The sequence below is a fragment of the Medicago truncatula genome, chromosome 4, assembly GCF_003473485.1.
Source record: "Medicago truncatula cultivar Jemalong A17 chromosome 4, MtrunA17r5.0-ANR, whole genome shotgun sequence".
Taxonomy (NCBI): domain Eukaryota; kingdom Viridiplantae; phylum Streptophyta; class Magnoliopsida; order Fabales; family Fabaceae; genus Medicago; species Medicago truncatula.
The window spans coordinates 12,062,756-12,087,414 of NC_053045.1; the positions used below are offsets into that span (position 1 = coordinate 12,062,756).

General features: G+C 34.2%; 3 protein-coding genes across 3 annotated transcripts; all 3 read right to left on the minus strand.

The window, feature by feature from the left end:
* Positions 1–3,954, minus strand: LOC25491786 (FT-interacting protein 7). The gene has a single exon (XM_013599808.3). The coding sequence runs from the start codon at positions 3,364–3,366 to the stop codon at positions 232–234; it is 3,135 nt and encodes a 1,044-aa protein (XP_013455262.1). The 5' UTR covers positions 3,367–3,954; the 3' UTR covers positions 1–231.
* Positions 3,955–14,434: 10,480 nt separating this feature from the next.
* Positions 14,435–16,934, minus strand: LOC25491788 (uncharacterized). Its single transcript, XM_039833176.1, has 2 exons — positions 15,660–16,934; positions 14,435–14,998 (listed from the first exon to the last, which is right to left on the minus strand). The coding sequence occupies exons 1-2, from the start codon at positions 16,656–16,658 to the stop codon at positions 14,672–14,674; spliced, it is 1,326 nt and encodes a 441-aa protein (XP_039689110.1). The 5' UTR covers positions 16,659–16,934; the 3' UTR covers positions 14,435–14,671.
* A 284-nt stretch (positions 16,935–17,218) lies between these two features.
* On the minus strand, positions 17,219–20,334 carry LOC25491789 (26S proteasome regulatory subunit 6A homolog). The gene is made up of 10 exons (XM_013599811.3): positions 20,043–20,334; positions 19,846–19,962; positions 19,510–19,617; positions 19,233–19,424; positions 18,967–19,158; positions 18,501–18,619; positions 18,248–18,335; positions 17,863–17,982; positions 17,637–17,777; positions 17,219–17,462 (listed from the first exon to the last, which is right to left on the minus strand). The coding sequence occupies exons 1-10, from the start codon at positions 20,160–20,162 to the stop codon at positions 17,385–17,387; spliced, it is 1,275 nt and encodes a 424-aa protein (XP_013455265.1). The 5' UTR covers positions 20,163–20,334; the 3' UTR covers positions 17,219–17,384.
* Between the last annotated feature and the right edge of the window lie 4,325 nt (positions 20,335–24,659).

Here is a 24,659-nt window from a genome sequence, read left to right on the forward strand (position 1 = left end):
TTACAAGCATAAAGGAATGTTTATTTTGATGGCTAAATAAAATTCAGAATCTGGGATATACATATAATGAAAGTGTGCTTTAAGTAGTGAAAATGGAAGTGAACTATGCACATTTTACCTATACCCTCTTTATTTGGGTGTAATGATGCATGTCTGTTTATTCGTAAGTATTTATTTGTGAACAATAATAATTCCACAATAGGTGAAGAAAGATCGAATACAAGTTGAGCATCAAATCATTGTATCTGATTTGGAAGGCAACCTCTTGAAGAAATTAACTGGTACTGATGGCATTTTGCTTCGAAACCGAGGATGACGCAGCATGAAGAGGCCAACTATAATTGCTATTACTTGGAATGGAGTAATGTAAATGAATACGGCCCAGATCAGTGAGAAGATGATGAAGATAGCTGTTGCCCTTGAGTCTCTCCAACTCAGTAAAGCTTGAGCTCTTTCGCCTTGAGTGGCTAAATCTCCAACCACAGTTTGTACTCTACCTCCCACACTTCTCAATCTGTCGTACCTCATTCGAACAATATCAGCAGGTCTTGTAGTTGGAAAAGTGTCAAATTCCTCATCCAATTCATCTGGATGACAAGCTTCTGCCTGTGAAAGCCTAGCATCCATGTGGGGTGGATTCCTTGGCCGGAACCGGTAATTCCAAATCCCAATCACAAACAAGTAAAGAAAAATAGTTGGCAGTATCAATTCAGGGTAGCAAACAAGTATCAAGAACAAGACATGAACAAGGCAAGTTGTAATTGGGTTTCTCCAAGTGCAAATGTCGTTAAGCCATTTACACACAGCAGTAAAACCCGAGAGTAGTGACATTATGCGATGAAAATTGGCTTTGCTTCTCCTTAGACTCCACATATGGTAATCCACATCAAGCATATACTCGACTGATTCACGTCGAAGCGGCGGCTCAGCTCTTGCTAGCCTTGCCGCCACAATCTGCATGGCCTGATAGCGGAGCCAATCAATGTGTCTAACAGGTATCGGTTGAACATAATGCATTTTGGGAAGCAAAGGTCTTCCATATTGAGCTACCATATTAACCCAAGCTGTGCAAGTAAACCTCACTGCCAAGTGCAGCTCTCCATTCTTTTTTAAACCGTTAGGTTGAAGAACCAAAAGAGGATAGTAATGAGTATAAACTCTATCAGTTTCAAGAGTTGATAACCTTATTCTCACCTTTCCAATCCTCTGATCTTTGTGGTCGCTGCTACCATTGAGGTGGTGATTGTCAAAAACACTAACTGTGATCACAGTGCATGGATCATGAACCTCCCATGTATACTGCTCATTCCATCTAGGGGACAGTGTGTCAAGCAGAGTTCTTGTTCTAACCCATTTGTTTCCATACTTGGCAACACAGTATGCATCAGTAGTTCTACCATCTTTGCCCTTCATAGGTAGCAAATTCCGGGCACTAAGTATCCCAAGTTCGAGATATCCAATGTTTTTCCTCCTTAAGTGTTTCGAAGACGGTTGAAGATCACTGCTGAAGTGTGTCGACTCATCAAGAACATGATACCCCGCCTCAAGACAAATTCGGAGATGAATCTTACTCGAGAATTTCTCCTTCTTTTTCTCTGTTTCTTCCTCCCCGACTGCACTAGGTCTATGAAGATTGAACCAACGAGAATCCGGAAGCTTTCCGGTCTCCAATCTTTGCGGAACATTTCTCACCGACATAATCTCCCTTCCCAAGATTTCAACATTGTTAGGACCAAATTTGTCCTCAACTGTCACAATTATAATATCCTCAAAAGGTTCAGCTGCTACAAACATAAGCTCCTCATTCCAAATAGGGTTAACACCTCTCATTTGAGAAACCCTTGTGAATCTCATCTGACTTCCTAGCTGAACCCTAACAGAAGCTTGTGGAACTCTTCCTTTATCATGAGGAACCAAATCTTGAGCTTCAATCACTTCAACTCTAAGATAATAAAGCTTAGGAGTAAAATACACCTTCGATCGTGTATTCGAGAGGTTCGAGTGACTAACATTATGAGCATCAGAATGCCATGCCTCAGGAAAAGACTCATCAGCTTGTGTTCCCATCCAAACAGCAAGCATAATTTCACCATGATTTATCTTCATCCCTTTTTTATCCTCCAATCTATACCACTGAGGAGCCAAAGGACTATCCGGCGGAACCCTAACCGGCACTTCAGTAAGATCAAACATAATCCTACCAACAAAATCATCTTTACTGATAAGATCTTTATCTTTCACAGTAACTTCAAGTAAATTTGACTGCAACCTCTCCTTCGAAAACGCAAAGATTTGCTTCCAAACAGGATGCTGATTCTTATCTAAATGCTTTGTAACACCTTTGTAGTTACCAAGTTTCACTTCCACATAAGGGTCAAGACTTCCTGTGATATCCATCACAGGAAGTTCTTTTGCTTTCACAACATTCACATACAAAAAATGCATTTGTTCAACTAAATCATAAGTAGTTGATACCTTATTCCCTCCTTTATACCTCAACCTAGCTGCAAGTGGTGGAGCTGTTTCCACCAATGCATATTCTGGATTCTGCTTTGGGATCTGCATTAACATAACATTTGGAGGTCCTGATTTTGCATAATCAACCCTTGTTTGAGTTTCAACTCTTGGTGTTGCAAAAGATGCAAAATTTGCACCATGATTAACAGAAGGAAAAGCAGAAGCAGGAGCAGGAGCAGGAGCAGGAGCATGACCATGACCATGACCATGAGAATGAGAAGGTTTTTCTTTTTCAGTTCCAATGGAATGAAAAGTTCTAACTTCTTTTTCTTTTTTCTTCTTATTTTTCTTCTTTTTCTCACTATCACTAAACATGTTTTCTTCATCTTCCATGTTTATGTTAGTGTTGATTTCTTGTAAAGGAATTTCCTCATCAGGGTCAGGCTCAAATGATTCAAAAGATGTTTTTGTTTGTGAATGTTGTGGAGGAGGGTGAGAATTAGGTGTAGGAGGTGTATTAGCAAAAGGGTCATGAAAAGCAAACATTTTTAAAGCAATATCACCTTTTGAATGTTCAAGAGGGTAACGTTTGATACTGGATTCAGATTCAGATATAGGAATAGAATCACCTGAAATTCTCACCTTTCCAAGAAAATTCTTCTTACTATTTGGTTTTTTGTCATTGTGATTGTACACACCAACTTCAACTGTTTTGTGAGCAAGATCTCTTGAAGTGTTTATGTTGAACATAAACTTTTCATTAAAATAAGGATTTTGGTCTTGGTATTTGGTTTGTGTCTTCACTTGTTGTTCATCAAAGTTTATTTGAACATATGGGTTGGCTGAACCTTTTCCATCTTTTGGCATAAGGTTACTAGCATCATGAACTTCCACCACCAATCTGTTCATCTTGATTGTATGATAATAATTGTAGTTTTAGTAAAGTTTTGATGTTTGAATGAGAAGGCTAAGTTGGAGTTGGAGTGTTCATTATTCAATAATAATGTTTGAGAGAAAGAAAAGGAGAATTTTCTTTTAAAAGTGGTTAGTGAAGGGAAGAGTTTTTATTAAAATTTTATGATTTTAGTATCATTTGAAATAAGAAGGATAAAGAAGAGTTGCAAAGTTCATTATTTAATAATAATGTTTGAGAAAAAGGAGAGGTAACCTTTGCACAGTTGGTAAAGTTGTTGTCATGTGATTGAAATGGCATAGGTTTAAGTCTTGGAAACAATCTATTGTATAAAAAACAATATAAAACTGCATACAATACACCAAAAATGACTAAACCCCTTTCTGAATTCTACGTATGCGAAAACTTTAGCACATCAGGTTGGCTTGATGTTTCAAGAGACAAAGAAAAATAAAAAGAAGATATTTTAAAAGTGGAGAGTGAAGGGAAAAGTTAGTTGGAATGGAAAAGAAATAGATATAAATGGGAATAGGAGAGAGGGGCCAAGAGTAGGAGGTAGTGGTGGTGATGAGATGCTCATTTGGAGTATGAAGACAGAAACATTTGTTGAGGAGAGAGAGAGGGGAAATGTACATAATATTTGGTGGCCCCTTTGATTGATTCATATGGTTTTGATAGGAGGAGATTCTAGTGTGGTACCTTCCTTTCCATGTCTCTTTGCTTAGGGTGAGTGGTTTTTGGAATGAAAAGTAAGTACACTCACATTGTTTATTTAACTTCAAAACAAACCAAAATGTATGTATATACACAATTGGTTTCTTCAAAATATATGTATACACAATTGGTTTCTTTAAAAAGGATTTAATTATATATATAGTAATAAGGAACTAATCTATAAGTAAAAAAAAATCTATGACCACATACATATTTATGAGGCTTAATTATCCATCAAATATATCACAATATATTGGTTCACAATTTGATTTCTATAATTGTATAGATTTTGTACAAATTGTGTTATAATAAATATTTATGCATAATGATACATATATAGTATACCTAGTGAAATATTATTTTTACTTTTATTAAAAATTATATGGTATTATTTCTAAGGTTGTGTTATTTTGGTTGTTTTCAATTATGATGACGTGTGATTGAAGATGAGGATAAAATTTAGGTGGATGAAATGAAAAAAAATACATAAAGAGATGAATAGGTGTGGGCCAGATGGAATACAATTGAACATTCAAACAAGCACTATGAATATGATCTATATGATAAATAATAATAAAATTAAGATTTAAAAAGAAAAAGCAGAAAACACTTTTGATATTTCCCTTTCAAAGTAATTAAGGTGGATCCATTATTGTTCAATTTAACCGCATATGTTTTTTCGTCCAAATGGTCGGCGAACATAATAGTCCTGTTATTGGTAGTATTATCTGTACTACCTTAATTACCTTTCCCTAAAAAAAAAAAAATTCCTTTTTTTTTTTTTAACAAATCAAAATGAAGTATATTAACCATAAATAGTGTATAAAGGAGAAACACCGACAACAAGAACAATAGATTAACAAAATCATGGAGCCGTCAAAAAAGGCAGCAATCAAAGAGCAAAAAAATTACATCATGACACCCATACAAAGAATGAGATGTTTCCACCAATCATGGTAGCTATAATTGAACGCTACATGTTTAAATTTCAACCATAACAATGAATTTACCTTAACTCTTTCAAGGAGAGAATAAGGAGTGGAAATTGTGTTTTGGAATACACAGTTATTCCTTTCCTTCCAAATCATCCAAATGGTTGCAAACGAGATAATTTTGAATAACAAATGAGAATATCTAGGCATGCCTCCCATCTTTGTGAACTGATTAAAGTGATGTCGGAGCTCACCAGAATGCACAAAATAAATACCTAACCACTTCAATACTTGAGGAATGAATGAGAAGATCTCGGCATACCTGCCAAATGAATAAAATATGTGAAATATGCACCAATCGCACCAGGGGAAACAGAAGTGATGCCTAGCCATTGCCACCTCATATTTCAAATGCTACCAAAGATGTTACATCCAAGAAAGAGATGCTCCGCTGTCTCGGAGCAGCCACATCCGGCAACACACATGATATTAGTAAGTTGTAGCACTCGACGTCGCACCAAATTATTTTTGGTAGGAAGACGATCTCGAAGTAGACGCCACAAAAAAAACAGATACCTTTGAAGGAACGTGATGATGCCACACTTTAGGAATGCAGCCCCTGTCCACCAAGTCCTCAGATGCCGTAAGGAAACGGTGAGTCCCACACCGGAATATCCTTGAACAGGGTCAAGCAACCACTTCCATCTGTCACGAATATGTTCCTGCAAAACAATGCTAAGTAATAAAAGAGTACACTCCTGCACGCTATCCTCCTCCCATGCTAAAAGGAGTCTCCTCCACACCCATGCTAAAAGGAGTCTCCTCCACACCCATGCATCCCCCTTCCTTCCACCCCAACGCAGCCATCTCCGCCACCGAACTCTCTCGATGCACGGCCTAATCAAAGAAGCGGCGGAATTGTATCCCTAAAGGGACTCCGCCCACTCAATTATATGTCCAAAAGTAAGTATTTCGGCCATCACCGACTTCCCGACTAGTATTATCCACAAACCAACACCCCACTCTCATACCAATCCCTCCACGAATATTACACATCGTCCTCCACCACAAATGGCCTCAAAGCAAACTCGAGCTTCCTTGTCATAAGTAGCGATCGAATTTTGGTATAAAAAAAAAGTTGTTATTAAATTGTTTTGGTTTAATTTTCTCATGATCTATTTTTTTTTTTTGTAGTTATTAAATGGATTTGCAATTTCATTCAAAAATTAAGAAGAATTTCGTCTATAAGACCTAACTCAACTTATAATATTGATATTGTTAATTTAAAAATATTCATCCTAATTCAAATATGAGATCCTCGCAGTTTTGTATGTAGATTTTCAAGGGTAATTGTCGGTTTTAAACAAACAAACAAAAAAGATCTTCACCTAATAAACTATGAAAAGTAGTCAAGCTACATTAGATTGACGCCGCATTAGAATATATCTCTACAAGATATGTCCAAATACTAACATTGGGGATGACTCTTCATGCATTCAAGGAGGATTGCCCCAAATGCTGGACCAAAAATTGTACTATCAACTGCTAGAGATGATACCATGCATGTGAAGCAGCAGGAGCTTTGATTTCTTGAATCTTGATCAGCAAATTATCTTGGTCTTTACGTTTGTAATTATTTGCATTAGCCACGGATGTTTCTAATCCGAAATATATTAAATTTGAGTCTTTTTCACTTTAGTATAAGATGAATTTAAAGGTTTAACGTTGATCTATTTACAATGTAATTTTTTTTTTTTGTCAATTATATTGCCTTTGGTGCGCAGCTTAACAAAACTCGCAACCAAAACACCTCGTTAGAAAGATTTTTGACACAAGAATTTGTTCGAACGCTTGTCTAATAATAACTTTGATATCATTGTTGGATCATAAGGGAAGAGCTCAGAAATGATCTACATTAGATGTAGATCAACCATACAAATGAGATAAATAGCATTCTTTACCTAAAATATTAAAGAATTAAGTTTATGGCTCGTCTCATCTAACCTCTACACATGTTTAATGAACTTGGCCTACTTCTTTGATCCACACTGGGTCAATATCTTTTTGTTTTGAGTAAAAGCAAAGTTAATTTATTTCATTCAAAATTAAAGAGTACAAAGTAGTCGGTACATTAATATGGAGGCTAAGATTGGATAAAGATGCTCGAGATACTATGAATAACTTTATTAGTTTGTCTTCTAACATACGACACAATAAAATCGTTTTTAGAAATTAAGAGACTTCTACAATCAAAAACAAGGTCATCAAACTTGAAGTTGGATCAATATCTATCCATGGGACAATGCTGAATAGATGGGTTTATACACTCGAGTGTTTCACGACAACTTCTAATTGCAAGCTTTTATTTAGATCAATGATTGAGGTACATGTCGGCTTTCATATAAAATTTATTAGCAATGTTTTTTACGGGTGCATTTTTCCTACTCTCTCCGTCCCATTTTAGCTGAGCCTTTGGCTCATTTCACATTTATTAAGAAAAAATGTACTCCTTTCGTTTCTAAATATAAGTAAATATTACTTTTTAGCTTCATTCAATTAATGATGTATGTGGTCCATAATATGAACTACATACATCATTAATTGAATGAATCTAAAAAGTCAAATTTGCTTATATTTTGGAACGGATGCAATATAAGTGAAAGAGAAAAAAAAAATGGTTTTGAGTACCTTTATACTATTGGTGTATTATTCTTTATTATAAATGTAAAGTAAAATATATTAAATTGAGAGTGATGAAAGTAATATTAATTAATGTTATAATTAAAAAAGTAATATTAGAAAAATGAAATGGATCAATTTTTCTAGGACAATAGGCTCAATTATTATGGAGAGAGAGGGAGTATTTATTTTCTGAGTTAATTCGTCTATGAAAGATTTAGGTGAATATTGATTCTTGTTTTTTTGGTTCTAAGTTTTTTGGTAGTGAAGTTGGCATCGTGTCGCTGTACTCCACATGGAAGTGCATGCACATGCCAGCTTTTGTGGTCATCACTTTCTTCTCATATTTATCTATCTATTATGCCCTTTTCAGAAGAATGTTATAAACCAATAGAATATACTCGAATAAACGTCTCTGTTGTGTATATCTTTTGATAATGAATCTCATTTTTTTATATAATATATTTAATACTAACTATTAACTAATTTTACCTATTCAATACTTGTAATACATACTATATTCAAGAAAAAAATGTAACGTCTTTCTTTTACATGTAGTTTTTAGTTTTGTTTTTTGTGTTGGATTTTAATTTTAAAAATATTACTATTTTATTTTCTTTGTGTCTGATTTTAATAATTTAAGAACAAGGTACCAACAACCGTTGGTTAGAGTACATATGCTTTCCAACCTTTAGGAAGTATACCTAAATTTGATTCTTAGACAGGGGACATTTTATTTGGGAGGTCAAAAAACTCAACAGATTATTATTATTAATTCTCATGATTAATGTATAGAGTTAAATACTTTAATTATAGTAATTGTCAAAAAAAAAAAAATACTTTAATTATAGTTGTTGAAAAAATCAAAGAAGGAGGGTTGGTTACGATTTGGAAAACTTCGGAGGTAGATGTGTGGTTTTCTGTTCGAGGTCAACACTTTCTGATGATTATATTCATGGCAGATTTGTTAAAATTAATGAAGAATTTTACTTGTTTAATGTGTATGCACCGTGTGATCGGAATGCAAAACAGATTTTGTGGAATTCTATATCTGCTTCCCATACTTCTAATTTGCCGGCAAAAATTGTTTCTTTAAAGAATAGGCAGGCGGTCCTAGATTCTAAAGGGGAGGAAGTGAAGTTTTCTGAGGAAGAGATTGCTGAGATTCATGGTATTTCAACAGATATTCACTCCTTATCTCGTCTTAACACTAGTATTTGTTGGCAACAGTCGAGGCTAAATTGGATTCGTGATGGGGATGCTAATTCCAAATTTTTCCATTCAGTTTTGGCCGGAAGAAGACGTGTTAACTCTTTGTCGTCGATTTTGGTGAATGGGGTGGTAGTGGAGGGTGTTCAACCTATTCGACAAGTTGTGTTTTCGCACTTTAAAAATCATTTTCTAGCTCCTACAGTAGCGCGGCCTAGGGCCGGGATTTGCGGTTCCAAAAATTGTCTTTCTTGGAAAGGGGCAGCTTGACCAAACCTTTTTCTGTGGATGAAATTAAGTCTGCGGTGTGGGACTGTGATAGCATTAAGAGTCCTGGCCCTGAAGGGATCAGCTTTGGATTCATTAAGAATTTTTGGAACGAGATGAAGAAGGATATAGTGCGATTTGTTACAGAATTTGATAGGAATGGAAAGCTGTCAAAAGGTATAAATTCTACGTTCATCGCTTTAATACCTAAAGTTGAGAGTCCTCAATCATTGAATGATTTTCGACCTATCTCACTGGTGGGAAGTCTCTATAAAATTTTGGCAAAAGTTCTAGCAAACAGACTCAGACAGGTCATCGGGAGTGTAGTGTCAGAAGTCCAATCTACGTTCGTCAAAAATAGACAAATTCTTGATGGAATTCTGATAGCTAATGAGGTTGTCGATGAAGCCCGTAAAACTAAGAAAGACCTCTTGATGTTCAAAGTGGATTTCGAAAAGTCGTACGACTCGGTCGATTGGGGGTATCTTGATGAGGTAATGGGGAGTATGTCTTTTCCGATTTTGTGGAGAAAGTGGATGAAAGAGTGTGTTTGGACCGCTTCTGCATCAGTTTTAGTGAATGGTAGTCCGACTGAAGAGTTTTATCTGGAGTGGGGTCTTAGGCAGGGTGACCCTTTAACCCCCTTTTATTTTTATTAGCAGCAGAAGGGTTGAATGTTTTGATGAAACAAATGGTTAAAGCTGATATCTTTACGGGGTACTCTGTGGGGGCGCTAATTCAGTGTCTGTGTCTCATCTCCAGTTTGCTGATGATACGCTCCTCATTGGGAAGAAAATCTGGGCTAATGTTCGTGCATTGAGGGCTGGTCTTGTGTTGTTTGAGGCTATGTCTGGCCTGAAAATTAATTATCACAAAAGCTCTCTGGTAGGGGTCAACATTAATGCCTCTTGGTTGACTAAAGCGGCTCCTGTTTTGGGTTGCAAATTGGGTAAGTACTGTTCCTCTATTTGGGCCTTCAGATTGCGTCTGATCCTTGCCGTTTATTATTTTGGGAACCTGTTGTTAATCGAATTAAATCTAGACTGTCTAGATGGAAGAGTCGGTTCCTTTCTTTTGGTGGTCGCCTAATCCTTCTAAAATTTGTCCTGACTACACTTCCTGTGTACGCTCTTTCCTTTTACAAAGCTCTGTAAGGTATAATTTCTTCCATTGAATCTTTGTTAATTATTTTTTTTTTTTTGGTGGGGGGGGGGGAGAAAAGTGAGGATAAAAGAAAAATAACTTGGATAGGTTGAAATTCTATGTGTTTAAAAAAGGAATATAGAGGGATGGATGTTAGGAGGTTAAGAGAGTTTATTACTGCCCTGTTAGGAAAATGGTGTTGGCGGTTGTTAGTTGATAAGGAAGGGTTGTGGTGTAAGGTGTTAGTGGCTAGGTATGGTGTGGCGGATGGAGGTTTGGAGAATGGGGGCCGAAGTTGTTCTTCTTGGTGGAGGGAGATAGTTAGGATTAGAGATGGGATAGGTGAGGGTGGGGTGGGCTGGTTCTCGGATTGTGTTAGGAGGAGGGTGAAGGATGGATCCGAAACTGATTTCTGGCGTGACTGTTGGTGTGGTGATGTCCCATTTTGTGAGCGCTTTAGACGGTTATATGACATAGTTGTCAATAAAGCAATCGCGGTTATGACTATGTTATTGTTGGGGGTGGATGTTGGTAGGGAGGCGTGGCAGTGGCGCCGTCGTTTATGGGTGTGAGAGGAGAACCTATTAGAGGAATGTAGGGCTTTATTACTGACAGTTTCTTTGCAGGATGATTTGCCTGATAGATGGTTGTGGTTACCGGGTCAGGGAGGCGGATATTCAGTCTGTGGTGTGTATGACATGCTGACATCACAGGAACAGCCTCAGTTGCATCCATCTATGGAGTTAATTTGGCATAAATAGATACCTATCAAAGTATCTATTCTTGCTTGGCGGCTTCTGAGGAATCGTTTACCTACGAAAGAAAATTTGGCAAACCGCAGTAACATTCCTATGGAGGGGCGGTTGTGTACTACTGGTTGCGAGCACGTTGAAAATGTGAATCACTTGTTTTTGTCTTGCCCAAATTTTGGTGCTTTGTGGCCATTGGTGAGGGAGTGGCTAGAGGTTGAAGGTGTTGACCGTCAGCATATTTCGGACCATTTTTTGCAATTCATTCATTATGCAGGTAGCTCGACATCCCGTAGATCTTTATTTCATTTGATTTGGCTTCAGGGAATTGCGGTCTTATGGAATGAACAAAATGACAAAATTTTTAGAAATAAGGAGAGTTCTTTACCACAAATGTTAGACAAAGTAAAATCATCTTCTTTGTGGTGGTTAAAAGCTAGTAATGTTGTTTTTAGCTTTGGTACTCATAGTTGATAGTCGAGCCCTTTGCTTTGTATGAGTATCGACTGAAAACTTTGTAACTTTGACAGAACCATGTTCTTTGTGTGATTGTTTAACACTCCTTATGCTACAACAATTGCATTTTTGGTAGTAATATATTTCATTTTGACTTGTTTAAGAAAAAAAAAATCAAAGAAAAATGTAAAAATAATGAGATATTTATAATTAAAATCAAAACAAGAAAACATTTTTTTTTTAAAGTTAGGTCCTATCTAATTCATCCTTAATTAAAATGGGTATTGTTTATGCCCAAAAAAAAAAAAGTATTGGTTGTCATTCTTCGTCAATGTATATCAATGACCGACATATTCCAATTTTTGACTAACATGCAGAAAGGGACCACTTTCTCTACGAACTCATAAGTGCCTTGACTTCTAAGTCATTTTGTTTGGTAACTATACTCTAATCTATGACAAATTTCAACACATTTTCTTTACATCGTAATTTTAAATAAACAATGAAAAAACCATGTTAATTTTAATAATTTATAAGGTAGATATGTTTTCGTCCCTATGGTATAAATATACCAACTTTTTATTTTAATCTCATTAAAAAATTTCTTCAACTTTTAATCCTTTAAATGTTTTTTATCTTCACTTTTGATGCATATTTTTAAATAAACTCATATTGTTATTAAAAGTGTGAAATTTTTTAACGGTGCATCACAATGAAATTTTAAACAAGTACACATTCTGAAATAAAAGACAATCATGAATTTGTGATAACATTATCTTATTTTCTGGGTGATGGGAAGTTCATTTATGAACGGCTTGGTTGCCACCGCTTGTTATGTTTTTTTTAATGGACCAAACTTTATTTTTGGGTTGCATTTTAGGGCTTACCAGTAAGAAAGCAACTATTTTCACTTTTATTTTTACTCTTCACACTCTACAAATATACCAAAATATTCCCAGCGGTGGTTAACTGATGCTCACTCTACAACAACATATGCTGAGCAGAGCTAACTCCGTGGAGTGTTTTGGTATTTTTGTGGCGTGTGAGTGCAAAAATAGAAGTGATAAGAGCAATTTTTTTACCACCAAGGTCTCGATGATTGGGCTTATCCTACATTTATAAAGAATTATTTTGAAAGTCTTTTTTTTCCACTCTACTAACTTTTCACACGCCATCAAATTCTTTTAAATCTTAACACCCAGATTAAATAATTCAAAGTATATTTGCGATATTTCAAGTTATATAATTCTAATTCTCTAAAACAAACTTAAATAGATTAATCAAAAGTTTTTGTTGATCATCATATTGTCTGCACAAAAATCGCACAAAATTTTGAGATAGTATGAGTTGTCAACAACGACCTAACATCATAATCGATCCCAAAAGAATAAGTTAGAAAGAAAAGCGAAGAAGGAGATAAATAAGTTTCAAAATGAAGAATATGAAAGAAAGGAAGGGTATTTAGAGCCAAATGTTGAACATCAAATGTATCATTGATCAATATATGCCAATAAAAGATGTAAATTATTTCATTTTATCATCCAAAATCATCTAACATTCTAAAGACGTGTTGGCCGAATCACTGTCCAAATTTTAGACTACTTCAAATTATTTAATGCGAAAAACTTGTACTTTATAGAGTTGATAGTTTTTAAATCATATAATGAAACCGTGTTCAAACGCGGAAAATAAAAAAAATCTGCCATTAAATCAAGTTCTACAACAAGAGAAATTAAATTAAGCATAATAATTTCAACAAGATAATTCATCAACAAAATAAAACAATCTAAAACAACATAATTAAACACAAACAAAATCATGCAAGCCATGTCATCTTCGTAGATTATTAGATGAATTAAACTTTCACAAATATCGAAAAAAAATAACCAAGAAAGCAGTCCAATTTGACCAATCTTTTAAATTGTACTAACCAAATATAAAAAATAAAAAAATAAAAAACAAGATTCTCATGTGTCGTCATTCCATAGCTTCATCAAGGTGAACCAAATGCACATAGTCGATCGATAGACGGTGATACTCAAAGTATCCCTCCTCCTAATGTCTTAGCTGTTGAGACGACAATTAATTTGGTCCAACTCGTCTTTCAAGCCATAGAGTGTCATCAACATAGACCCTAAATAAATTAAGTATTTATACATTGTTGTTAACCGCATCTAACTTATTATTCATATCTACTAGGTAAATGTTTATGGTTCTATGATATAGTTTTAAGTTATTCAAACACGCCAATTTATAAAAAAAAGTTTTATGCATCATAGATTATAAATACTATCATTGCAATGTGAAAGATAAAAAATCATACATCAGACCTTTACCTTTAATGCAGTTTAAACCCATTTTAGATTACATTAAAACAGATAACATTCGAACCAATATTGAAAATAAGTTCGAAGAATAATGCTAGTAACACTCTCTTTTCAAGACTCTCTTAAACACTCATTTTTATATTAACTTAAATCAAAGTGGATCTCACACTTTAAAAATAAATTTCACTTAAAGTAGTAGGTCATACATTAGTTTCATCCAATAAATGAACAAGTGTTGATGAGAGTGCCCTGGAATTACTCTAAGTTCAGATAATTTCAGATGGTCTATTACACTTTGAAATGTCAGATAATTTCAGATGGTCTATTACACTTTGAAATTTCCTCATTCTAAAACTCATCTCTATCTTCCTTCACCTTCCTTCTACCCTTTTCCTTCTTACTTCACTTTTGAGGAGGTTATAAAGTTAATGTTTCACCATTGATCATTCATACAAAGATCAACATAGACCTTGTGTCATCATATAGGATTACTACCAATGGTCAAAGAGAAGTCTTATGATTATGAAAATAAAATGTGTGCTTTAATGATGTACAAGAGGAGAGCCATATAGAAGAATTACACACTAATTAACCATGAAGCAAAGCAATAGTAAAAGTTCCTCACCATCAAAAACAAAATGAATACAAACTAAAATATACACTACACATGTCTAATCATAAACCTTTGGAGTCCCAACTTAAAACAAACCAGAAAGATACAAATCTAAATACTACAGTCACTGCATGTATCAACACATATCATTACAAGCACAACACTTAAACAAGTACAAATTAATGAACATTAAACACAATTAATCTGATTAATTAGCAACTCTGATGAACATTTTGAGCCAAATAAACCAGATGCCAAGTAAGAGACATGAGATTGAGGATATTCAGAAAAGAAGAATATGAATTCAGTTTTTTCAGTTTATTATTAAGCTTCATTATCTTTGCTCTAACAGCATCATCATGCTCTTTCCTTTGTGTTTGAGATTCGGTTCCTTCTGCAGCAACAGTGGTAGTTGTAGATGTTTTTTTAGGATCAGGTGAATTTTGATGCTCTTCTGTTCTGCTACGTTCTGTAGTTGTTGTTACATCTTCTCTTCCTCTTCCTTCTTCTTTCTCTATTTTCATCCTTTCAAACATTAACTGATCATTGAAAACAACAGAACAATGTATGAGTGCAAGTTATTCAACTTAACTTGTTATTTAAGGAACTCAAAAAAGAGACTATGTTTATTCAAATTCAGTGCATACTACAGAGACTTGAGAGAACTGAGATTGCAAAGAGCTATAAATAAAACTTTCATTCCTCATTTTGCCAATAATCAAACAAAAGGGACAAATGCCTATAGATAGTAGAATCAAAATAATGTCATATGTTTATGGTAACCAGCGATTCCATTCGCAACTTAACATGGCCATAATGGGTGGTAGACCTACCTAATATACTAACTAACTAGTAACATTTTTCTATTTGAAAAACTACAAATAAATCAAATCCTAGACAAAATTCTTAAGACTATCTATCAAATGTCCACAATCTTGTTATCAAGGCTCAAAGTTGAAAAGATTTCATATTAATGCTTACCAAAGTTATCCACATTAAAGCACACTATTTTTTTTCTAAGAAGCTAAATTAACCAACTCAAATTGGTTCCGGAGATAATCGAACTTGAATTTTTATCAACATAAATTTTTATCAATCAATTAAGCTAAATAGTCAAACTAAAACAATATGAAATGTGAGCAGCAATTGAAAATTAGGCATAACAATAAAAAAATTGAAAAAACAAAAGCTAGAACATACCTTAGTGGCCCTAGGCTCCAAGTAAACAGAGTTAACAAAAACAGTCAAAAGAGAAGCCAAAAGGTTCCAAGATTGCATAACACCACCACCATTATTGTTTCTCATTCCATGTCCAAAAACATGACCCAACAAAGCAACCAATAAACAATAACCCATAGCCCTAAAATAAACAGGATAAATCTTACTCTGGACCACAGCAAATTGTTGTCTTGGCATAACCCTAGACAAAACATAACTAGAAACAAATGTGATCCAAACATTCATTCCATAACCACTTGAAAATCCCAACAAATTCAACAAACTCATCATTGATTCAACTCTCTCCATTGATAATGACATAAACTTCTTCACACCGTCTTTTGCCTCGGTCACGTTGTGAACAACATGTTCCTTAAACGTTTGTCCCATTTCTTTCCCTTTTTCTAATGACCCTTTTGTGTATTCTTGAACATTATCATAAACATCATTTGCTTTATCATAAACTCTCTCTTTAGCATTATCAACTGCATCAACAACATTGTTACCAACTTCTTTCACTGCTTCTTTGTTTGAATGCAAAATATCTCTCTTCTTATCAATTGTTTCTGAGGCTTTATCCTTTGCTTTCTCCATCACATGTTTGCATTTACCATATGCATCACAAATAAGCTCTTTAGCATTTTTGGCATTAGGAGTATGAAGATTATAATGTGATGAAGATGCATCTTGTGAAATTCCTTGACCCATGTTTGGAAGAACAGAAGCAGCTTCTTTGATTCTGTCTTTGGTGTTTTCTATGAAACCAGAATCCATGTTGGTGTAATCTTGTTGATGGGTTTGTTGTTGTTCAGGTAAGATTGAGATTTTGGTGTTTTGGTAACCATCTTGATCATATTCAACAACAACAACTTTGTGACCTTCTTTGACAATTGTGTTTGGTTGTTGTTTTGGATTTGGAGAGAAAATGCTTGCTGTTGTTAGTGAAGTTATGAACAAACTCAAAGCTAAAAGGTTCATCATTGTGTCTTGTTTTTGTTCTTGACGTTGTTTTGGTTTGAGATTGAACTATGTTTTTGGTTTTTTGGTGTTTTTTCTTTGAGGATTTTTAGGATTGTGTTGTGGTAAGAAAAGAAGAATGATGAGTGTAACAATGTTTGTGTTGTGCCGAATTGTTTGGTTTTATTGTTGAGTTCTATGTTTCGGTTTTGGCGGTGGTTAGCTGCCACGTGGCGTTGAGAAATGGAATGAAAGAGTGACACGTGTGGTGAGGGATTGACTGGTGCACACGTATTACTCTTCGTGTCAAAATGTAAATAGAGAAACATGGTGATTGGACTTGGAAATAGAGAAACAATATTTTACAGTCCAATCCAACCTAATCTAATAATCAGGTCACGTTCGAATATGTTCCTAGATTATGTTTTTGACTGCAAACTATAGTTTCTTGATCTCAAGCAATAGCATTTGAACTTGAGTAATTGGTTACAACGAGTTCCAATAGGCAACAACGATACCGGTTCATGGTACAATGTTACGACATGGAATCATGATTATTTGTGATATTTTACTATAGCATTTTGTTGAAACCAATTCTAAACTAACAACTACCAAATCATTCCATGTGATTAGAGTAAAATAGCACCCCAAAATAAGTAAGTAAATGTCAAACACCAAATTAGGCTTTCTCTTGGCCTGAGATGTCTCAGCTTTTTTTGAACTGAAAAATTGTTTGTTACAGAATCTAGCTTAAGCATAATAGTTCAGGCTTGCTTTCTTCTTTGCTTGGACTTGAATTATACCTTCATTAAAGTCCTCGTGGTTCACCTACATTTGAAACAAAAAGAAATAGAAAGGAAATTCCCACATCAACAGGTAATATAAGAAGCAAATTATATGTTGGTCTTGGGATTTGTAGTGCTTATATAATTCATAGAATATATCTTGTAAGATGATTCGGGGTGTATAAATTAGTTGTTCCAAATCTGGCAGAAAACAAACCTCAGTTGCATCACGGCGCAGAGCCAACATGCCAGCCTCAACACAGACGGCTTTCAGTTGTGCACCATTGAAATCATCTGTGGACCGAGCTAGTTCTTCAAAGTTTACATCTGGGTGAACATTCATCTTCCTTGAATGGATCTGAAATACCAACATGGAAACAATCATCAAATATTCTCAAAAAAAATAAATAGAACAAAGCAGATGAAGTATGAGGATACCAAACCTGCAGAATTCTAGCTCTTGCTTCCTCCGTTGGGTGAGGAAACTCAATCTTGCGGTCCAATCGACCAGAACGCATGAGGGCAGGATCAAGAATATCTGCACGATTTGTTGCTGCTATCACCTGCAATTTACAAGCGTAAATGAAAACTATAAATTTGGTTCCAACTTCTAAATCGATCTAATTAATCGCCATTCAAGTTGTTAGATTCAAGGTAGTCTTGAAAAAGTTGTTAAATGAAGGTCAACAAAATTATGGGAGGCCCAAAACACAGCATTCGGGAACATATGACCTATTATGCTTAACCCAAAGCCAGTATTCATCTATCATACATAACTTCATCACCTCAATAAAAATATACCATACAGATAAGAAAATTAAGACAAACCTTAATCCGGTCGTCGCTGCTAAAACCATCAAGCTGATTGAGCAACTCTAACATGGTTCTTTGAACCTCCCTGTCCCCACTCACTTCACTGCAATCAGCCACGATATAAATAAATTACAAGGTTGAAGAAAGTCCGCAGTATTTTTACAATCTAAAATTCAATACTTGAATCATAAAACATCCCCTTCACCACAAAGAAAGAAAGAAAAAATCGAGATGTTGATCTAAAAGCCTGCATGCTAATATTTAATACCTATCAAAACGCTTTGTACCAATTGCATCGATTTCATCTATAAATATAATGCATGGTGACTTCTCTTTGGCAAGTTGGAAGGCGTCACGAACAAGTTTTGCTCCATCTCCTATGAACATCTGTGCAGAATTTCAGGTTACATGATCAACTATTAATCCCAATACAAAAATATAAATTCAATTTATAAAGAAATGAAGGCAAATATAATAGAGGGATGGGATAGCAAAACAGCAGAAGTGTTGAAAATAAAGACTAAAAGAAATGAATAACAAAAAAATCCTTGTAAAATCAATCAGCAGGGGACATTGTGCATGTCAATGTCCCCTGCTGAAGAAAAGATTGAACTGAAAATAACAGAAAATTGAGGCCCAATTGTACAACTATTCAATTGTATTAGAAAATGATGGAGAAATATTGACACATACAAGGAAAAATGGAAGCATTAGCCGAGATCAGAAATATATACCTGGACAAGCTGAGGACCTGCTAACTTGAGAAAAGTGGCATTTGTCTGTGCTGCACAGGCCCGGGCCATTAAAGTTTTCCCTGTCCCTGGTGGACCATATAAGAGCACTCCCTTGGGAGGACGGATTCCTAACTTCTGGAAGCGCTCTTTGTGGGTCATTGGCAAAACGATGGCTTCAACTAATTCTTGGATCTGTTGACAAAAACAAACAAAGTTATTCATATTAAAAACATAAGTGGTTGAATACAAAATTAAAGATTACCTACCTGCTTCTCTAATCCACCAATGTCATTGTAGTCCTCTGTTGGCTTTTCATCAACTTCCATGGCCTTAACTCTAGAATCATACTCAGAAGGCAAAGTATCCAAGATTAAGTAACTATCTTTGTTTACACCAACAAGATCACCAGGTTTTAGCTTGTCAGGGTCAACAAGTCCAACAACTGGAAGAAATATCGTCTGCAATCAAAAGAAAACTATTGAATTTATCGTTGCGACAAACAAGGTATATGAAGAGCATGATGAAATGGTATATCTCACTCGCCTGTCGTGTAGATGTTTTTAGCACAACACATTTTCCCTTCCTTTGTGAGTCAAGGTCAATATTAGCACCATCTTCCTCAGCCTCATCTTCTGGATTCATTTCCAATATCTAAATGCAAAACATTATCATACAATAGTAGACAGATTCAGTGACCTATGAAGCACGGACACTCCTCAGATTAGGCGTGTCCCGATGTCGGACAATGACACGACACCTACACTTGTAATTACACTGAATTATGTGATTTTTTCAAATTATTAGCTTTGTTGGCGTATCAGTGTCTGGTGTCCGTGTCTGTGCTTATATAAACAATACTCAACAGAAACAGAAAGCTACCTCAACAATGTTACCAACGAGATAGGGTAATTGTTTATTAAGCTTAATTTTCTCTTGATTTTCTTTAATCTTGTCTTTATACGATTCAAGTTCCAGATTGGTCCTCTGCAACTCTTCCTGTAACGAAAATCAGGAATAAAGTTACATAAGTAGAAAAATGAATGAATAAAGAGAGAAGAGAAGAGAAAAGGAGGAACCTTGAGGATGCGAATCTCGTTGTCGAGAAGACGAGAAGCTCTGACGATATCGTCGGTGCTCATATTAGCTAATTGGTCATCTTCGAAGTTACCATCTTCTACCATTGCAGCACTCGCCATAATATTGATTTCAATTCAATTTTCTGCAAACTTTCGTAACGTCAATCGAAATAGGTTCAACTTACCACACTCGCAGATTTCAGAATTACGTTGAATTCAGCAATAGCAGATTAGGGATTCATAAACTGAACACTGTGCAACGCTATAAACAAAAGTGCATATTAGATCATAAATTGGGTTAATATGTCAGGAACTTCTATGGTTCAGTCAAAAAAATATGAATATGAAGATTTTTTCGAAAACGCTCAGCCATCAACGTGGCATGTCACTGTGTATTTAATTTAGTTTTTATTTTTTTAAATTTGACATGTTTGTAATTTTTTAACACATCATTAATTTCCTTTTTTAAAAAAATCGAAATTGGGAAAAAATATTAAGTTAGAATTTAGAAAAGAATATGTTTTTCCCAAATTCAATGTTTTTAAAAATAAAAAAGAATTGATGATGTGTTCAAGAATTACACACATGTTAGGTTAAAAAAAATAAAAACTAAATTAAATACACAGTGGCATGTCACGTTAGCAAGTGGAGTATGCATGTCAGATGGGGTCATGGGCATTTTCGAAAGAATCTTCATATTTTAGGGACGGAATCTAAACTTTCATTGTGGAAATCCACCTCTATTTGTTTATCGCATTGCTATTATTTCAACTATATATCCCTCGTTCATATCAAGTAAGGATGCCCTTAACCTGATTGATAAATTGCTTATGGAGAAGGATTTTTGGTTTTCCCTTTTAATAAGGAGTATTGATTTTCCTTTTGTGTTTCCCTTTCAATATGGAGTTTTTGTGTTTATCAAAGATAATGAGTTGCATAGCTTGGAATTGTCATGGGCTTGGTAATCTACAAAGAATAAGTGTGTTCAAAAAGCTCTTACGAGATAAAAATTTCACATGTATATTACTCTTAGAAACTAAGAAAAAAAAATTCGAAATGTTCAAGGTTTATCTAGTGTTGTTGTTTTTGCTAGTTGTTCAAGAGAAGGTAATAGACGTGTCGGCGGTCTTGCAATGTTTTAGAAGAAAGGAGTTAAAGTGGAGTTATTATATTTTTCCTTTAACCATATTGATGTCTTAATTGCTATTGAGAATGGAGATGAGTAATGGAGGTTTACTAGGGTATATGGTTTTACGAGTCTTAAATGAAACATAAAACCTGTAAGTTAATTAATCAATTAGCATTGGTGGAAAGTAATGATAAGTAGCTTCTCATAGGAGATTTCAATCTGATTCTTTCATAGGATGAGAAGGAAAGTGGAAATTTCGGCAGCTCTCATATGATTTTGATGTTTCGGGACACTCTTCAAAATCATAATCTCTCTTACTTAGGTTTTGAGGGTGATAAATTTACGTGGCAAAATAGACAAGATGATGTTTCTAATATTAAGGCTCGTCTTGATATGATGGTAGCTACATTAGCTTGGTCTCATTTTATCCTTCAGCTTCGGTGGTGTATTTAGCGAGGTGTGCCTCATATCATTTAGCTTTGTGGTTGTGGCTTGCTTCTAGGAAGCCAAAGAAAAAACAAAATGTTCTTAAATTACAACGTCCAGAAGAATGTTGGTTGTGTGATAGTGGAGTTTCAGAAGTAGTGAAAGGTTCTAGAGATATGGCAGGGGGATTCTATGTATGATAAAATCGATTGATGTGTGAATGATCTTTTTAACTGGAGTAAGGATCGTTTTGGTGATGTTCCCAATCAGATAAAAATTATTCAAAAGAAATTGGATGATCTTAATAAACAATCTCAACATGAGGGAGTGATGCCATAAATTAGATGAGTTGAGGCTAGACTAGATGATTTGGTGGAGAGTAAAGAAATTTGGTGGGCTTGGAGGTCTCGTGCTTTGTGGCTAAAGCATGGAGATAATAAAAAAAACATCAAAAAGCTTCTCAAAGTAAATCTAAAAATTGGGTGAATTTTATATGTGATGATCATGAGAAAAATTTGACGATGAGGAAGACATTGCCAAAGTTTTAAATAATTTCTTTTAAGATATTTTCTTTACCAATAACCCTGAAAGAATTTATGAAGTTATGCAATTGGTCATAGATAGATTGTGAGATGTCATGTGTAACATATTGGAAGCTGAGTTCACAAAAAATGAGGTTGTTTTAGCCGCTAAAAATCTAAAGTCTAATGATGTCCCGGGACCAAACGGAATGTCAACTTTATTTTATCAACAATTTTGGAGTATAGTTGGTAAGGGTGCGACTTCTTTTGCTTTGAAGATTCTCAATGGTGGTAGAAATCCGAGCAACATTAATTATACATATATCTGTCTCATTCCGAAAAAGAAGAAACCAAAGGTGCCATGTGATTTTCCACATATTTCTCTTTGCAATGTTCTTTTTAAAATAATTACAAAAACAATTGCAAATAGGTTGAAATTGATTCTTCCTGGTCTCATTCAAAAAATTACAAAGTGCTTTTGTGTCGAGACGTTTAATTACTGATAATGACTTACTATTTGAATCTTTTCATATACGAGGAGAAAATTTAGACAAGAAGGGATTTGTGACAATAAAGTTAGATATGTCAAAGACATATGATCGTATCGAGTGAAATTGTATGCTTGAGGTGCTTCAATCTATGAGTTTTTATCAGAAATTGAAGAATTTGGTTTTTAATTATATTTCCACGGTGTCTTTCTCTATTTTTCTGAATGGAATTCCTTGTCAGAACTTTTATCATCAACGATGTCCAGGGGATCCTTTATCTCCTTTGCCTCCACATATCAATCTCCATATAACTAACAATTGAGTTGCTAATATTAACATGTATAGCAACAATAGAAAGGTCGTTGATTAAGATCTGAAATAAAGTAAGTTCTTTCTACAAGAGAATGTTCAAATTACCCATTTATTTTGAAAAGATTAAGGGTTCGGGGGTTGGTTATATCTAGGGAAGGTATTGACACCCTAAATATTCGTAGTACTCTACGAGAACCTCTTGATTTTATTTAACTTTTGGGCTATAACTTACTTGCCTTTTATTTAAAAGAAGGAATTTAAGAATAGTGGTCAAAAGAAAAGAACCATTTTTTTATTTACATTTTTTATGATTTGGAAGGACGATTGTCCTTTGCCTACGTACCGATGAGGGATCGAAACCTCGTAATTCAGGGTAGAAATTGACGTTTGATTTGTTTTATGTTTTTTATTAGTTTTGTAAAAAGTTTTAAAGTAAAAAGGCCAAGTGACAAATAAGAAATTGGTTTGTGTTTTTTAATATTAAAGGAAATTACTCAAGATAAAATTAAATTAATTAAGCATTTCATTAAGGAAATAAAAAATAAAAGAATGGGATCTCTTGATTTTTGAATCAAGGTTTATTGTGAAAATGTTTTTTTTTTTGTGATTTTGTGGTTGTTTGCATTAAGTTAAAAGCAAGAAAACTAACGAGCAAGAAAATAAAACGTATGTATTTTATGGTGACGTTGGATCACCACAAAAATCTTTAACCTAAACTATGAACCAAAATAAAACACGCGCGCACACACACACACTTTTTATTTATGATTTACATTGACCTAGAATACATTCTAAAATCTGCATAATAAAATAAACGACAGAAAAATAATATGCATGATAATAAACCTAAACTAAATGCATGAATGAGAATCATTAGCCTAATATACATTCTAAATCCTTGCTGTAAAAATAAATGACATAAAAATAAATATGTAATAAATAAATGAATGATAATTATGCAACCTAATCTAATAAAAATAAAAATAATAAAATACAAAAATAAAAAGGCAAGAGAAATTAAAATGCATCAAGAAGAAATTAAGATAAAAAAAAAATAAAAAATAATACAAAGAGACCACCAGTTCTCTTTATGGGGTCTGTTTGGTTAACCCCAAAAAAGAGCTTTTAGCTTTTAGCTTATAGCTTATAAGCTCGTTTGACAAAAAAAGCTATGTTTGGTAACACTTTTTCACCATGAGCTTATAGCTTATTTCACAAGCTTATAAGCTATTTTTCAGAAGCTATTCCAAGTAGCGTTTGAGCTTATAGCTTATAGCTTCTCACTTTTTCTTCCAATTTTACCCTTATTATTTCATTTAAATTGTATTTTTATCCATTATAATTTTTATAATAAGCTACGTAATAAAGACTACTATTTCTTTATTCCAATTTTTGTATATATATCAGCTAGCCTTTTTTTTGAATAAATATATACCTTCGTTTTTTTTTTACGAAACAAAATACTATTATTCTATTAGTGTTACTTTTTTTTTTTTGAGGTAAATGTTATTTTCTTTATTCTCTGTTATTAGTATTACTCTATTAGTGCTACCTTTTTTTTTTGTTTTTGAGGTAAATGTTATTTTTTTTATAAAGTGGAAACACTTAAATGATAATAAATATAAGATAAAATTTTAGTGAATAAAATTTAATTTAATTTATAATACATAGGATATATTAAATTAATAAATTTAGAGTATTTTTTTAAAGAAAAATTAGTTTACAAAATTACAAATACTTA